The sequence below is a fragment of the Chiroxiphia lanceolata genome, chromosome 3 (assembly GCF_009829145.1).
Source record: "Chiroxiphia lanceolata isolate bChiLan1 chromosome 3, bChiLan1.pri, whole genome shotgun sequence".
NCBI classification, from domain to species: Eukaryota; Metazoa; Chordata; class Aves; order Passeriformes; family Pipridae; genus Chiroxiphia; species Chiroxiphia lanceolata.
The window spans coordinates 65,099,593-65,117,307 of record NC_045639.1 but is presented as its reverse complement, the minus strand read 5'-3'; the positions used below and the strand labels follow the sequence as shown (position 1 = coordinate 65,117,307).

Here is a 17,715-nt window from a genome sequence, read left to right as displayed (position 1 = left end):
TACTAAGAATTTAAGATAAGAACAATGAACAGTTGTTATCTTGACAAACAGGATTTAAAGCATAGTGATAAAACCTTCTTTTCACAATAATGCAAAGCAAGGGAGTGTATTTAGAGTGCAACAAGTGCTGCTACTTATGGGATTTCCTGTTTACAGGCTGCATGTTACCATTTCCTTGGCAGCACCTCAATTTAATAGCAATGAAGCTTCAGCTCCTATTCCCCTGTTCCTGCACATAACTCCATGCACCCACAGGTGGTTTTGCTGGTCTTAAATAATTCGCAGAATCATAGAATGGCCTGGGTTGGAAGGGACTTTAAAGATCATCTAGTTCCACTACACCATTTAAGCAAATAACTGTATGAGCAGCTGTAGCAGCACAAGTAAGGTATAACAATCTGTGGTGGAGGTGGAATGGAGAAAACTAGAAAACTCTTGAATCTGCCTCACTGACAGGAAAACTATCACAGGAGACTGCAGAGCAAGTTCTTTCAGGAATGAGGAGGAGGAGAAAGACAGAACCTCTACCCACAGTCTGATGCTTGTTATGCCAGAAAAACAATGAAAAAAATATAACATAAAGATAATTAACTCTTCTTCCAACCATTTTTAACTAACATACTGACATTAAATCATCATTTCCAACATTTGAAAGTATTTATCTAAGTGCCTGTCAGGATCTTTGAAAAGCTTTTAATCAAGTTTGAGAGAGGAAGACACAAATAAGAATTTATCAAAACACACGTGGTTCATACGCTCATAAATAGAGCATTTTCACAAGACACTGTCTCTCCCAAAGGAATGTCCATGTGAAATGACAAGTAGCTATTTTAATTTTTGTCTTCTAATACTAAATCATTTAGCTACCATTTGGACACTATCACGGAAACTGTTTCACTGATTCTTCATATAACTGGAAAAGTAGACAAAAGAAATTTCAGCAGGTTCATTGTACAGTACAGTCAGTATTGCCGTAAAAGCCCAAATTCTCATGCAGAGTTTATGTGGCCTACCAACTTGGTGAAAATGTTGATTTTCTTAAATTATGGTAGCTTGGCTGTATTAGTGTTGAACTTTTTAGGAGACTGGCAATCACCTAATGCAAACTTAATTCACACACAAAATAAAGAGAATTTTAATGTAGGAATGTATAATCATATACAAAATAAATGAAAGAGTTTTAAATCATTGCACTATGCTCATAAAATATCCAAATTCCTAAAGGATTTTTTTTTCTTTAGTACGAAAGGAAGGTAATTGAAATGGCTTTAAAACTGCATCAGAACACTGACTGAAAAAATTGATGCGATTAAAACTGTTTTAATGGGTAACGACCATGAGAGGTTATTGTCATAGGGTACCTGTCGGAGGCCTTGGTCTGTGGGGGAAGAAAGACACTGACACACACACTAGGATGATGAGACACACTAGGATGAGACAGAGATGTCTGCCTGCTCAGCGCAGCAGGCAGCTTTTTTATTGAGTTCTCTAACTTCTATTTTCCCACACACATAACATAAACATATTCTTACAAAAACACCCAGGAATGCAGCACCTGCACTCAGCCAAACAGCTTTATCCTTGTACTCTTTATAACTCAAGGCTGTGTCCATGGGAACTATCTAATTAGCTCCACTGCTCTCATGGAAAACGGCCCAACACTTTGTAATATTCCAAACCCCTCAAGCTTCAGTTGTGGGGCTGTGACTTCACCCCACAGGTTATCTGATCCCTAGTCTGAAAGTTTTAAGTCAAAAAGATAAAAAACTGCAAAAAGTATCAGATTTTTTTGAATCCTCTAATGTAACTAGTGTTACTGGATCATACTCTGTGATCATATTCCATGATCTATACTGGATCATATTCTATGTATGTCCAGATGCTTCAAAGGTGTTTAAGTGAAAATGCAAAAAACCCTCTCTTAAGAGTTACCAGTAGTTCTGCTTGACTTGTGTTAGAGGTTAAAAATTCAAGAGTGAAAATCTTGGACCGATGACTTTTATGAGTAGTGTCAGAAATTTTCAACTCCATCAACCATGCTTCAGTATAATGAATGTATGAAAAACACAGTTAGCAATTCCACTCTTAATGGCAAAAACAAGGAGGACTTTCAATTACTGTACATTAAAATGACAAAGGAACAACCTGCATTTTCTTTGAAAAGAAGAAAACAAGATAATAAGAATGTTGTCAGTGATTCCATTAGAGATAAAGGTTGCAAATCTCCTTTATTAATGGAAAAAACAACCTTTGAAATCCTACCCAAATGCCATAATCTTTACACATCTGCATGCACATTCACATGCACTCAACATGGTGTACAGGATATTAATTTGGAAATGGTTCCAAACTGGTTTGGGGGACAGAAGAAAGAAGTTTTGATCTGCAATTGTTCTTCCTCTGTAACATGAAAGACCCACTGTTCCACCCTAATTCTGACACAAGCTTCCTTGAAAAATCAAGGACATAAAAAGGTAAACAACTCTTTTGTATTATTCTAAAAAATTCTTTTGCAAATACAGTATTTTTAAAGCAGTCATACTGAAAAGCAAGAACAGACCACAGGTAGAGTCAAGATCTGAGTGATCTTCAAGGTGGAAGATTTGGACCACATTAAAAAGCACCTAATTGAGCTCAGAGAATCTGTGTTCTTCTTACAGAGAAGAATAGGCTCCTCTGAGGATCAATTCAGAACTGAAATCTAACACAGTTACCCTGATGTGGTTTTTTTTTGAAATCACAACATAGAGAATTCTCTCTCATACTTAACAAGGTAAGACTATGGAAGACTAGAATGCAAGAACAAAGTTAGTCAAATCTTCTTTAGCTAGACATAATAAAGACAGAAATTAAATACTTTTCTTAAAAAAAGGAACAGCATCATAGAATGGTTTGGATTGGAAGGGACTTTTAAAGGTCATCTAGCCCAATGCCTCTGCAATGAGCAGGGACATACTCAACTAGATCAGGATGCTCACAGACCAATCCAACCTGACCTTGAACATTTCCAGGGATGGGACATCTACCATCATTTGGGACAACCCGATCCAGTGGTTCACTACCCTCATTACAAAAAATGTCTTCCTTCTGCCTAGTGGACCTCTACCCCCTTTTAGTTTAAAACCATTACCCCTTCTCCTATTGCAACAGGTGCTGCTAAAACATTTGTCCCAATCTTTTTAATAAGACCCCTTTCAAGAACTGAAAGGCCACAATAAGCCTTGCCAGGCACTGAGGTCAGACTGACAGGCCTGTAGTTTCCCAGGTCCTCCTTGCAGCCCTTTTTGTGGACTGGTGTGACATTTGCCAACTTCCAATCATCTGGGACTTCCCCAGTGAGCCAGGACTGTTGGTAGGTGATGGAGAGTGGCCTGGCAAGCTCTTCCACCAGCTCCTTCATCACCCTATGATGGATCCCATCAGGTCCCATAGACTTGTGAGGATCCAAGTGGCTCAGCAGGTCACTAACTGTTTCCTCCTGGATTACAGGGGGGGCTATTCGGCTTCCTGTCTCTGTCTACCAGTTCTGGAAGCCGAGAGTCCCTGAGGACAACCTGTCTTACTGTTGAAAACTGAGGCAAAGAAGGCGTTAAGTATGTCAGCCTTTTCCTCATCTTTGGTGACTATGTTCCCCTCATGTTCAACAAAGAGTGGAGGTTCTCCTTGCCCCTCCTTTTGCTACTGATATATTTGCAGAAGTACTTCTTGTTATCCCTAACAGAAGTGGCTAGATTGAGTTCAAATTGTGCCTTTGTCTAATTTTTCTTTCTACATGACCTAACCATATTCCTAAACTCTTCATGAGTAGCCAGCCCTTTTTTCCATAGAATGTAAACTCTCTTTTTTTCCCCTAACTTCCTTTAAATTCCTGGCTCGCTTTTCGGCACACTGGGACAGCCTGCTCCTGTGCATTCAAGACTTCCTTCTTGAAGCAAGTCCATCCCTCCTGGACCTCTTTGTTTTCAATGGCTGTTTCCCAAGGTATCCTCTGAACTAGTCTTCTGAATTTGCTGAAATTTGCCCTCCTGAAGTCAAGGGCAGAAGTTTTATTGATGGTCCTCTTTGCATCCCTGAGTATTGAAAACTCTTATCATTTCGTGGTCACTGTGCCCCAGATGGCCTCTGACCACCACATCTGCCACCTGCCCATCTCTGTTTGTGAACAGCAGGTCTAGCGGGGCCCCATCCCTCATAGGCTCATTTACCAGCTGAAGCAGGAAATTATCCTCCATACACTCTAGGAATCTCCTAGACTGCCTCTTCTCTGCTGTGTTGAGTTCCCAGCAGACATCCAGCCGGTTAAAGTCGCCCACAAGAACAAGGGCTGGTGATTTTGAGACATCTGCCAACTGCTTGTAGAATAAATCATCACCCTCATCATCCTGGTTGGGTGGTCTATAACAGACTCCCACCAGGATGTTGGCCTTCTTGGTCTTCCCCTTCATTTTGATCCACAGGCACTCAACCTTATTGTTACTGACTTCAAGTTCTACAGAGTCAAGAGACTCTCTAACATACAGAGCTGCCCCTCCACTTCTCCTCCCTTGCCTTTCCCTTCTGAAGAGCTTGTAGCCATCCACGGCAGCACTCCAGTCATGCGAGTCATCCCACCACGTTTCTGTGATGGTGACTGTGTCACAGCTTTCCTGCTGCACGATGGCTTCCAGCTCCTCGTGTGTTACCCACACTGTGTGCATTGGTGTACATGCACTTCAGCTGGGCTGCTGGTATCACTTCTAACTCTGGCTTTCCACCCTTAGCCTCATCTCTGGAGAGCCTGGTTTCAACCCCTTCCCCCTTCAAACTTAGTTTAAAGCCCTCCCAATCAGCCCTGACAACTTATCGGCTAGAGTCCTTTTGCCCTTGCTAGATAGATGAAGCCTGTAACTCTCATGAAAATGGAAGCCAGCAATTTCTGAAAACACCTAGCTTCTTTTTTGCTGCACAAGTTTATATGGTATTGCAAATGAATTATTATGTCTGATCACTGACAATTTATGTCATATGGATGATCAGTGTTTTTGCTTTGGCTGGTTTGTTTTTTTAACTGATCTGTACCAATGCTCCTGCATGACCACACTGGTCACTAGAAAATAACGTGAAAATTAAGAAAAATGTGAATGAGTGAGTTCTTTGATGTTTAGTATGGCTTAATTATGAAATTTTTTAGTGAAATTGGTTTTTAATATAATTTCCCAACCCATTTTAAGTCATTCACTGATCTCTGAGAAACACGTGTTTTCTTTCAGGCCCTCTTTTTCATTTTCTCAGCATGTCAATAATGGACCCTTTAGAGATCTAAAACAAAAACTCACATTTGAGTCCTCTTTCTGTGACAAATTTCACTTAAAACACAGAGGGATTACGGTCATAAAGACATAAAGAGAAAAAAATAGGACATAAAGCACAAACCCTATTTTCTTGGGAAAATCCCACTGAAATAGTTTCTAAAATCAATACAAAATTTTTGGCTACTTGTACTGATAATGCAATCCTCAAAGAAATTTTAAAGAACAGTTGCTTACTAGTGGTCTTCTGTTTGCTTCCTTTGTTAAACTTATTGAGTCATACTCACCTGGTCCACTGATACTATCCGATCTGGCTTTCATGACTTTGCAGAACTGTTTTCTATAATTTTCTGTCCACCCAGTTGGTTTCTCTGGACTTTTCAAGAGTGTCAAGAGCTTGTCAAGATCGTTATCTAGAAGAAATTAAAAATTAGTGTTATTCTGCAATGATCATACAACGATAGAATGGTTTGGGTTTAATGGGACCTTAAAGGTCATCTAGCTCCAACCCCATTGCCATGGGTAGTTTTGGCAGAACTCTTACCTTTGGAAAAAGAAATGACATAAATATGCCTTATCCTAAGAGAATTTTTAAACTGGAGAAGCAGTCCTAAAGCTGATGACATTCTGCTTTATACAAAACAGAAATATTCATTCTAGCTACTGATGGTTTTTTGTGCTTATTTTGGCTGGGGTAGAGTTAATTTTCTTCACAGTGGCTAGGATGGGAGTATGTCTTGGATTTGTGCTGAACACAGCAATGATAATATAGAGACATTTTTGTTACTGCTGAGCAGTGCTTAGACAGAGTCAATGACTCTTCTGCTTTCATACTGCCATGCTGGCAAGGAGGCTGAGGGTGCATTGGAAACTGGGAGGAGACACAGCTGGGACAGCTGAACAAAGGGATATTTCACATGATATGACACCATCAGTATATGAAGTGGTGGGAAGAAAAAGGAAAGGAGTGATGTTGACAGGATTATAGTTGATATGGTGGTATTAAGTCAAAGGTTGGACTCAATGATCTCTGAGATCTTTTCCAACCTAATTGATTCTGCAATTGCATTTGTCTTCCCAAGTAACTGTTACGTGTCATGGGGCCCTGCTCTCCTGGAGATGGCTAAAGGTGTGCCTGCCCATGGGAATCAGGGAATTAATTTCTTGTTTTGCTTTGCTTGTGTGTGTGGCTTTTGCTTTCCCTATTACAAAATCATAGAATATACTGAATTGGACCGACAAGGATCATTGAGTCCAACTCCTGGCCCTGCACAGGACACCCCAAGAGTTACACCATATGTCTGAGTGGAGTGTCCAAACACTTCCTGAACTCTGGCAGGCCTGTTGCTGTGACCACTTCCCTGGGGAGCCTGTTCTAGTGCCCAACCACCCTCTGGGTGAACAACCTTTTTCTAATATCCAACCTAAACCTCCCCTGACACAACTTCAGGTCATTCCCTTAGGTCCTGTTGCTGGTCACCACAGAGAAGAGAGCAGTGCCTGACCCCCCTCTTCCCCTCACAAGGAAGTCTCAGTCTCATCTTCTCCAGGCTGAACAGACCAAGTGACCTCAGCTGCTCCTCAAGGCCCTTCACCATCTTCATTGCCCTCCTTTGGACACTAATAGCTTAGTATCTTTCTTATATTGTGATGCCCAAACTGCACACAATATTCAAGGTGAGGTCACCCCAGTGCAGAGCAGAGGGACAATCCCCTCCCTCAACTGGCTGATGCCCCCAGGGTTGGCCCTCCTGGCTGCCAGGGCACTGCTGACTCAACTTGCTGTTGACCAGGACCCTCAGGTCCTTTTCTGCGGCACTACTCTCCAGCCCCGCATTCCCTAGTGAGATGGCAGCACAGTATTGTAGAACATGAAATGAAGCACGATAAGACAGCAACATAACAGTGTTCCACAGAAAATTTCTGCTTCTTTCTGTAAGAAGGTTTCCCTCAGATGCTGCTGCTTTGGATGTGTATGCCTTCAGGCTGCTAGGACACCTGTCAAGTAAATTTGCCAAAAATATACTGGGCTCCTTGTGTTATGAGAATTCTTGCAATGGCTTTGCAGATAATCTCCAGTGTTTCTCAACATTAGTATAAGGACTTAAATTTGGGACAAAACATTAGACTAAAAGTATACTTCTGCTGTTGCTGAAATGTCCCCTTGTAAGTTTTGTGTTAACTTTTAGAGACACTCAGAAATTTTAATTGTTTTCTGAAGAATCTAGGTGTACCCAACATGCTCCAGCCCAGAGCCACAGGTTTTTTGCTGGTCTTGTCAGAGGCTGAAACAATATAATTTAAGCATTCTTTTTAACTTCTGAATGGTTGACTTTTTACCTGAGCATTATTAAAACACAGTCTTTGATATAATTGTTATATATGAGGCACAAATATAATGTTTTTCATTACATGTTCAGCTTGATTATTAAAGAACTTTGTGGGACAGTTTATGAAAAAGATTTTAATGAAATATTTATTTTTAATGAAAAGAAATAATTTCAAAGATTGCTCCTTAATGTTACTCTTACCTTGCTACTAAAGACACATTATCTCTTTACAATAGGGAGACATGCCTTCAAAGTTAAAATTGTCATTGATGCCATGACAAAAAGGAAAGTATGTTCTCTTCTCTCTTGGCTAGAAGCAATTTTTTTCACTTCTATGTTCCACTGAGTTGGAGGAAATTACACATACTTTACCAGTTTTCTAGAATAAAATCTCACAGTCTCTGGGACTCAATTTCACAAACAGCTGACACTCACAGAAGTTTGAAAACAGAACCATAGTGACAAATGCAGAACTACCATGTGTAATCATACAAGACAACATTAAGTTGTCTTTCAACAGTATGATGTCTGTACTTAAAGCCTTAAGAATTCTTTCTTTAAATAAAAAATCTTATGCAAACAAAATGTCTATCTTGGAATTCACACTGAACAATGAACACTAGCAAGCTACCATTAAGCATGATGATGCTGAGCACTGAAAATTATATGCAAGATAGCAATTAAAATAAAGTATACATATGCTTTGGGAAATCAAAGAGGACATAATTTCTTACCATAAGCAACATATGCAAGATAAAACTGATCAAAATCCTACAAAATGGAAACAGTCAATTAGACTGCCTCTCGTTGGGCAGCTTGGTTCCCAGAGTACTTGATGCTGCTATGAAATACTTTCTGGTCAACTTGAGGGGAAATATAAAAAGATGGTATCTGTACCATCTTTACCAGGAGGTAAATCCACATGCACTTGCTCCAGCTGTACACACTCCCTCTGCTGTGGGACCACGCAGTTCCCATCATTATGAAAGGATTGTAGCCAACACTACTACTAACTAAGGAATGAAGGTTCTTCACACCTTGCAAGCTCTTCTTTGTTCTTTGTTTCTACATTTCTACATTCTACTACAGAAATGAATTCTGTCATGAAACGTAACAATTGTTTGAGCCAGTCTACGGCTATTTAAAATATTTGCTGTTACTTTCTTCTTTGTAGCATTTCAGTTTCAAAATACTATTTTCAAACTATCTTATTCTTTAAAAATTACTGGAATATTTTCAATAGAATTCCAATTTTGCATACAATTTATTTTAAGCTCATCTAAGACCCTAATGATTTATAATTAGTAAATTGTATCCCTGTTATTGGAAATTATTATACAATACATAACATTTCAAAATAAGTTTATTATAGTAATTATTATAATTAATAACGATTCCAAATTAATTAACCTGAAACGTCTCTGTTATCCTCAAATAACTAGTCCTCAGTCTCTTTCCAAATAACATGCACTGACGCTTAGAACAGCCTATTTATCAAAATTTAATGTGAAAAAGAATTTAACTCTTACAGTATTGTCAGCAGGATTTCTAGTTCTTTTTCTGCCCTTTTCTGTTACTTCTGTAACAGGTGAATATTGAAGAAAATCTTACAACTGCAAAGCAACACTCCTCTGTACAAGTTAAATAGTTATTTTACTTCCTAATGGATTGCATTAAATCAGTTTGGCAGACAAGGACCAGAAACTACAAGCTAAGATTTAATCAGTCAACTCACCAGAGACAAGGGTGAAACTTTGAATCCTCTGAAGGAAATAAAACTACTAAAAAGTATCCTCTCAAGAAAGCAGGATTTCAAGCTCATGGCATCTCTGCTGCCCCCTCCTGGCTTCTTGGTATGATCCCTAGATTTTTCTTTGCAGTTTGTGTCTAATATTCTTCCTCTCCTATAGGTTTTACAAGCTTAAATCTTTGTGATTGCTGAAATGTGCACACGCTACTATCCAGCAGGGTCAATGAATCCAAAATTGTACTGTTTAAACATGTAACCTTCTACAATGTTTATTTATGCTCCAACAACAGGATAAGGAAACAAACGTTGCAGGATTAACAGTATTTTCTGAACTTTTGCTAAATACCATGGACCACTGTACTTGCTTTAAGGTTCCTCTGGGAAGGTAATATTTAATACAAAAGGATCTTAAGCAACTTGGAAGATAACCAACGCAGATAGGTATGTGTTCTGCATGTCATCAGAACAGTGAGTGGCAAGCAACCTACTGAAAATAGGAAATCATTTTTATATAACCAGTGGACTTCCTCTCTCTCAGTCAAAGAGGATGCAAGACTTAGGATCCTCAGAGAGAACACAAGAATGTTCAAACTCAAATGACAGAGAAACAAGCTTAAGATCCATGCAACCAAGATTCTGTAGTGGTCATGTATTTAATACATCCATTACATTCTGTAACTGGCGTTATATTGTGGAAACTTGCTGCTTCTCATTTTCTTCCAGGTAAACCACTTGCTTCCCTAACTTGTCATTAAATGTGGACTACCACCTCTGTCAGCAGGTCATCGTAGTACAAAGGAAAGAAAGAAAAAGAAGAAAAAAAAAGAGAGAATCTTGGGAGGTTTTTTGAATGAAAATTGCTTCCAAAAACCTCATGATAGCAAATAAACACCAGCTCACTTTCACAATTTAGAATGCAACTATAACTTGCCCAACAGTATTATCACAGAGCTGGAACTCAAACAACCACACAGCCCTCGGCTACCTGCATTACTTGTTACTGAGCGTGAGCTTTCACACTACCACTAGAGGTGTTCTAAACATACAGCAATGCCAAAACAAAAAAGTTCTGCTTTTCTTTATTCTCTTTTATGGTATGTCATTAAATGAGTTCACTAGTTATCCTAAATTAATGACTTTACTTTCTTTTTTTCTTGAAGAAATACCAGAACTGCTGAATGGGGTAAAGGACAGAAGGTGAGGGAACAGCAGAAGGAAGGGGAAAAAAGTCAATAGAAAGAAAAAGTGAGGAAGAAAAGGAGTAAGACCTTCCTCTACTGATGCTACTGAGCTTTTAAATATATCATGAGTGAAAAGAAACTAATGTAAATTTAATTAATCTGCTGTACTCCTGCTTTCTTCCTCATATGTGATTATATTTTGCCATCCCATCCCTTGCTTTGTGCTAGCATTGGTTGCTCTGTGAAGTCATGTGAAAAAAAAACCCATCACATTTACTAGTTTATGAAGCTATGAAACTGCACTATAAATAAGCTACAGTTACCTACATGTATGAAATCTGACCCACCACACCATAACTGCAAGTTTAAATTGACCTCCTTCCCTGAAAGATACTGCTTTATAATTCTTCAAATAATTCTTCAGCTAGCTTTTGTGTCTAAAGCAAGTAAGACCTAGGAAAATTCATCAATGTTTTAGAAAACATAAGAAATGCAACAAACCCTTTCTCATCTGATTATGCGTTGTGATAAAAGTGCTCTTCTGTGACAAAGAAACTAAGATCTGTAAATCCCTGTGTCTCTTATTCAAAATCTAAATTGAGAGATAATGAATAACCTGATGATATTGTATTTGACTACTACATGAAAACAAATCCATATAAGGATATATAATTTAGGAAGCCCCATGTACAGTTCTCATAGACCTGTTTACTTACTGCTCTTTCATCTTTCATTAACTTAGTGGACTTAAAAGCAAAAGACAAGAGTCTCATACATGAATATTGAGAGAAATATAAAAAGGAGGACAAGTCAAAGAAGTGCAGGTGATAAAGACGTTTCTGTGAAATTACAAGGGATAACAGGAAAGCTAATATAGCTGATTCTTTGACAGAGAAAGTTTAGAATAAAAATTAAGAAGCAACTGCTAGTTTCAAAGAGGTATTAAAAAAACAGTGCTGAGATCAGATTTAAAAATAAAACCCAAAACAAAACCCAAAACAAAAACAGACAAACCAAAACAAACAAAAAAACCCAAAAAAGCCCCCCAGCAAAACCAAAACAGAAACATGGCAGCATGTTCCCATTTAAGTTAGAAGTACAAAGCAAAGAACTCAGAGAACAGTGGCTGAGATAAATTATCAAAATACTTTAAGAACATTACCAAAGATTTTTGGCAGCAATTCAGGACTGTACGAGTCCAGAAGAAAGTAAGATTAATGAATGGTGGGATACCTAAGTTTAGGGAAATGCCAAGAAGTGAATGCATCATTGCAGAACATTTATGGACACTTCTTCAGCCACACTCATTACCAACTGTCATAACTGCAGCACTAGAAGTAGAAAAGGAAAACATCATCTGGGCAAACAGAACAGTGACTATTACAGCTTAATAGAGTTCTAAAGAGTTCTAAAGAGTTTAACTTTTAAAAATCTACACTATAGTTAATATTACAAGTAAAAAAATAACTTTTTCATAGTTGTTTCCTGAATGATAAAGAACTATCATTCTTTGAAAACCACTTCCTCAAATTATCTTAATGAAATAATAATTGAACAATTAAAACAAAAGAAAAGCAACAGGTGTCTTACTGCAGTGTAAACAAGTGGAAATGGCATAATTAATTTCCACATGTAAATAATGATTCACATAAATCATTTGAAGCTTCGCTATTAATTATCTTAGACAGAAGTGCATCATTAATATACTGCTAACCAATAGTTTTCAAACTCTGAGTACTGGCTGAAAGAATTCGTGCATATTAATACACAGCCAAGTAAGTTTATTTTTCTATAAATCCTTTCCGACAGACACATATACCACATAGACAAATACCTAACATCTGCAAAACCAGTGCAGATGGTTGTAAACAGTGAAGCACTACAGATTTTCCCCAAGTACAAATATACTTTTGGAGTGAGTCTACTTACTCAAAGTGTCATCATGAAATGCAGGAATTACTCCAATACTCCAATTCAGTTACTAATTTTACCAGTATAAATTACAATAAATTAATTTTTGATGCAATGAGTCCAAATATCCACTTGCTAGTGTCTCTGAGCACTACAATTGCACACAATAATAGCAAGAATGTTAAAGAAGTGTTCTCTCAGTTGCAGCCTTCAGGCCTTGGTGCTGGGAAACACATGTTCTATCAGAACAATCTGAGTTAGCACTGCTCTGCTTTTTCTTACAGCTCATTAGTTCTCCTCCCTTTCCACCCCAAACTGAACACCCAAAAAGGTGCCACTGTTACATGTTTACCACTGTCACAGAATCAACTAGGCTGGAAAAAGCCTCTTAGATTGAGTCTAACCTTTGACCTAGCATCCCCCTGTCAACCAGACCATGGCAGTAAGTGGTCTGGGACACTTACTGGGACATCCAGTCTATTCTTAAATACCTCCAGGGATGGTGACTCTACCACCACCTTGGGCAGCCCATTCTGATGCCCCTTCAAAAGAATTTAGAGAGAGAATAAAAGAATCCACCCGTTTCTTAGGTTTTCTTTACTGAAAACTCAGTGTGAATACGTCCTTTTTAGTATCAACCCCTTTTACATTACTTTCAGCATGACAGTGAAAGTGGCTTCCATGGCTTGTGTTATACTAGACACAGTCATAGGCTACATGAGGTCTAGAGCTGCGGAAATGAAGCTTCCTGTTCCCTGACTTCAATTCAGCTCACTAGTTCCAAAATATTCAGTAAGCAATTTCAGCTTGCACTCAGAAAGACACCTTCCATTAGCTGAGACACTCTTCTGGGAAACAAAGGTTCTGTTATTGTAGCTGTCCTTCAACTCTATCTAAAGAGGGTCAAAACCAGCAGCATCAGCGGTGTTATATTACATCTGTAAACTTTATTATTATTTTTTTAACTCTCCCCTGGTCATTTCCAATATCTATTCTATAGATACATTAAAAAAATATCAACTCAGGTTATGTTTTTACACCTGATATCACAACTGCATGATGGATACAGGACATATTTTCAAAGCAGAAGGAAAAGGTAAGCTTCTCTTTAGGTGTCCATGTCACATGGGCAATAAGAGAGGAGGCAAGTAAGAGGTCAGGACAGACAGAATAAAACCTACAGTTACAGCTTCTTCAGCCAAAAAAACCTTTATATTCTTTAATAGTGATAAGAAACTAGTAGACTTAATTATTCGTGTCCTAGAAAAGCCCAAAAAAGAGGACAGGAATGATACCGCACAGGTTACATAACGGAACACTGCAGCGTTAAATCTGAACACAGACAGGTTCAGGGAACCACAGAAACATTGTGCTGGCTTTCCATCCTTGATGACAGACACGATGAAGCAGTCATGCATTCCTCCTCATACGATGTACAAGTGTTTTTTCATGGCTGCAGAATTCTTGCGTAAGTCCGTGTGAACCCTGTCCATCTCCTTGCACTGAGGCAGAATTAAAATTTAACAAGTGTTTTTCTAACCTGTTTTTAAACCTCTGAGCAAGCTGTGCAAGTAACACACAATATGAATTCTGAATATTGAAAACCCCAAAGAAGTTGTGTAAATACACTCTTCTATCTTGTATAAATGTAACATACAGATCTTTATCATAATCATATTTTTAACCTCTCTTGTGAAAGAGCACTTCTATCACTGCCATATTGTAGTGCTGAAGAATACAGTTCAGACATTCTCCATTTTCTACTCTTGCTCTTGATGTCTGTTTTCCCAAGCAGTGGAATAGTGATTTATGAATTTTATTCTTTTCATTTTTGGTCTATTTATTCCAACACTTTCTTTCAAAATAACGTACGCATACCGAAAGCTTCAGTCTGGCAAATCATATGTTCACAGTTTCGTGATTTTGGAGTACTGAAACAGAACACTTTCAATATTTGTTTTCCTTTTTTCAAATAACAAACACAAAATATTTTGACTCTGAAACCAAATGTTCTGTTCATTTTGCAGTTATATAATCTTTTACTTAAGATACTTTTAATACCAAAAATGCCACTTCAAATTGAAATACTTCTTTGATACCATTATTTCAATTATTCATCAAATTCATTTGCAAACCCTTGAAACTTTATTTCAGCAAACTTACTGTTAATCAAAGTTTTACCCAAGTTTTCCTAGCTGGTTGTCATCTGCAAAAGGGACAACTGTAATCGTTATTCCACTATGCCACTATGTAATGATGAGCAAGAGAATTGCTCTGAACAAGAGAACAGAGAAGTTCTGAGGGATACAACATGATATGCTTTTCCAACCCAAGAGAGATACTACTGCCTCCCTGAAGACATATTTAAAACAACTGGGCACCCACTTTTTATCTGATTGTTGTCTTATGAATATTGCCTTGGGAAGCCTAGAAAAGATATAGAAAACTCCCTTCTTTTATAATTACGTAGCCTTTCCCCTTGTGGGAGCAGGGAGTCACCTTTTCAAGTTATTTTTTCCTAGAGATTTACAAACAGACTGTTTTGTCTTCTACAGTTAATACAGAATTTCTACCACTTCTGAAAATCTGTCTCTGCTAAGGAAATTAGCAAATAATTTCCAATAAGTACATCTCAAGGATACAGTAAACATGAACAAATATAATGAATTATTTATTTACTAAACTATTCATCAGATCCCTTTGCATTGTCTATGCAAACTAAAACCTTAAACAGGTTTCTCTGTGTGAATTAAACTGCTGTGACTAGTCACTTCTTCAAAGGATTCTTCAGTCTGCTCACATTCCAAATTGATGTTCAATGTGGAAACCAACTATCCTAAAAGCTGTCTATTTCACACACCACCAAGCTTTGTAAACATGGGGAAGTGAATCACGAAAATAGTGTAAAAAAAAATCTGTAGCTTAACCATACTGTCTTGCTTCAGTTACTAGAGGGATGATACAAATGTACCTTATGAGTCACCCACCTGACACTAGCCAAAAGGTTAATCTTGACGTTTGCATAAGAATTAGATTACTAAACAGAGCTTTGCAGATTGACACTTGCACAAAACCAGACAAGCAAAACCAAACCAATTTATTTAGCTCGAAATGCAGCCAACAATAAAATATACTTAAGTACTTAAATAGATTATAATCCGTGGGATGTGAGGGGGGGAGTGGAGGGGTAAGGAGGAAGGAAAAGGAAATTTTAAAATTGACCAAGATGCTTGTGTGACATCTACACTGCTTACATGCTTTGTGTGTACCTTGTCTGAATTCAGCTTTCCTAGGAATTCCTGCAAGATAGCACTTTGGCAAAGGCAACGATGAAAACATTGGCCAAGGATACGGATCACTGCCCTAGAAACAGGACCAAAAATAAATTACTTTAGGAGAAGAATTGATAGCTTTTGCGCAATTAACACACAAAGGTGCAGTTCCCAGAATTACTACCTATGCATCAAAATTACATTTGATATTACAATTTGCAAAGAGATGTGCCATAACTTAAAAAAAAAATACAAAATCCAAAAAGTATTTGAGCCAGAGTTTTTTATGATATATACCACTGACAGTTTAAATTTTACAGCTTTTATTTCAACTACAGAGGAAACTGTAATTTTTATAAAAATTTAAAAAACCCCACAAACCACAAAACTGTATTTCCAATTTCATACACTGATCTAGGTGTCTTGGTTGTGCTGATAGTAATTTTCATTTCATCTTTATGAGACTGACAGCCAGTGAGAACTAGAACACTTAAAGGTGTTGCTTAACAAACACTCTAAGTTAGAGCATTGATGAAAGCTCCAGGTATTAGATACTGCATATAAAAATCCAAGCATCAAAAAAATATAAAATAAAAGGAAGACAAACAGAAAGCTAATAAAAAAATCCACAGAAATATAAAAGCAAAAAAAAATACAAACTGTATTTGCTTAAAAGTAACATCAGAATGGAGCAAAATACACTTGTCATCTGAATGCAGTATGGCCTAGGTACATGCCAATCCCCAGATAGTGGGAACAATTTTTTCAGTATATCACTTCTTTAAATGTTAACACTTTATAAAGCTAAAGGTGGTCTGGTATTTCTTAATGTTAAGTAATTTTTCACACGCTGAATTATCAGCAAAAATGTTCAATTAATGAAGTCAGGAGTTAAGCAAAGAGAAATTGCTAAACTTTAGGTTCTAACCTTATCTAGTGCTCTCAAAGGCAAAATCCTTTCCTGTGGTCCTCCAATCAGATTTATCCTTACAAGAATGTGGTTTCTCTCCACTGACAGACCATCAATTATAAAAACTCTGTGGAAAAAAAACCCAAACAAAACTAAGAGAAACATAAAAAACTCCAAAAATTAGAATTTGATTTACTGACTATTTAATTCAAAAAACTTTTATATGAAAGAATACTTTGAGAAAGACACTGGACTTAAAAGGCAAACAGGAATACACATAGACATAAGGAAATAAAGGGAAACATGAAGTATTTTGTCTCTGAGCATTATTCTAACTTTGTATTCACCACGTATTACTGATTAGAAACATCTGAGCAATTACTGGACACATAAGAGTAGAAAATTTACAAGCTTTGTTATGTCCACGTGTTCAGTAATTAGGGTAAAGACAGTTAATGGACCATCAAAATTTGTTCCTTATTTGGCCTACCAGTATACTTCTGCTGTCACAAATATGTAGAGTTATTCACAACTTAAAAGACAGCCAACTTGCTGTCTGAAGTCATTGTGCAGGCCAAGACACAAAATTTTTTAAAAGATATAACATCCAGTTTTTATACACCAGGGTTCTTAATAAAACTTTTGCCTCAGTACGGAAATAGTAGGTTTCACCCTCAAATGGTAAATAACTATGATCTGTATCTGTGGAGACTTCACCTATACCGATTGATTTACATTCTGTAATGGTCACATACAACAAACAGCAAGAGGAAAATTCTTAACACTTGGCATGCTGTGAGAAAGGAAAAAATGTCTGTAACTAAATGACTGTCCACTTCTGACCCAAAAATATACTTTTCCTTTTGAAAGGATGTGCTGTGTAATTTTACTTAGAAGACAGCAATGGAAAGTCACAGAAGTTGGAGAGTCAACTAAGTTATAAATAAATAAAAAAGCCAAAACCAAACCACAACAACAACAACAACAAAAAAAACACCCTCTCAAAAAAACCCCAAAGTACAGATGATGCCTTTAATTAATAAACATTAAAGCAATATTCTAATTTTATAATA

General features: G+C 37.5%; 1 protein-coding gene across 8 annotated transcripts in view; it reads right to left on the bottom strand.

The window, feature by feature from the left end:
* The window catches only part of TBC1D32 (TBC1 domain family member 32), a 79,709-nt gene that overhangs the window by 18,166 nt on the left and 43,828 nt on the right, over window positions 1-17,715 (bottom strand). For all 8 annotated transcript variants that reach the window (XM_032683088.1, XM_032683094.1, XM_032683096.1 and 5 more), the window contains 3 exons: window positions 16,661-16,769; window positions 15,730-15,823; window positions 5,576-5,701 (listed from right to left, as the gene is read on the bottom strand). In XM_032683088.1, the coding sequence (XP_032538979.1) occupies window positions 5,576-5,701; window positions 15,730-15,823; window positions 16,661-16,769 (329 nt within the window). The remainder of the gene's footprint in view (window positions 1-5,575; window positions 5,702-15,729; window positions 15,824-16,660; window positions 16,770-17,715) is intronic.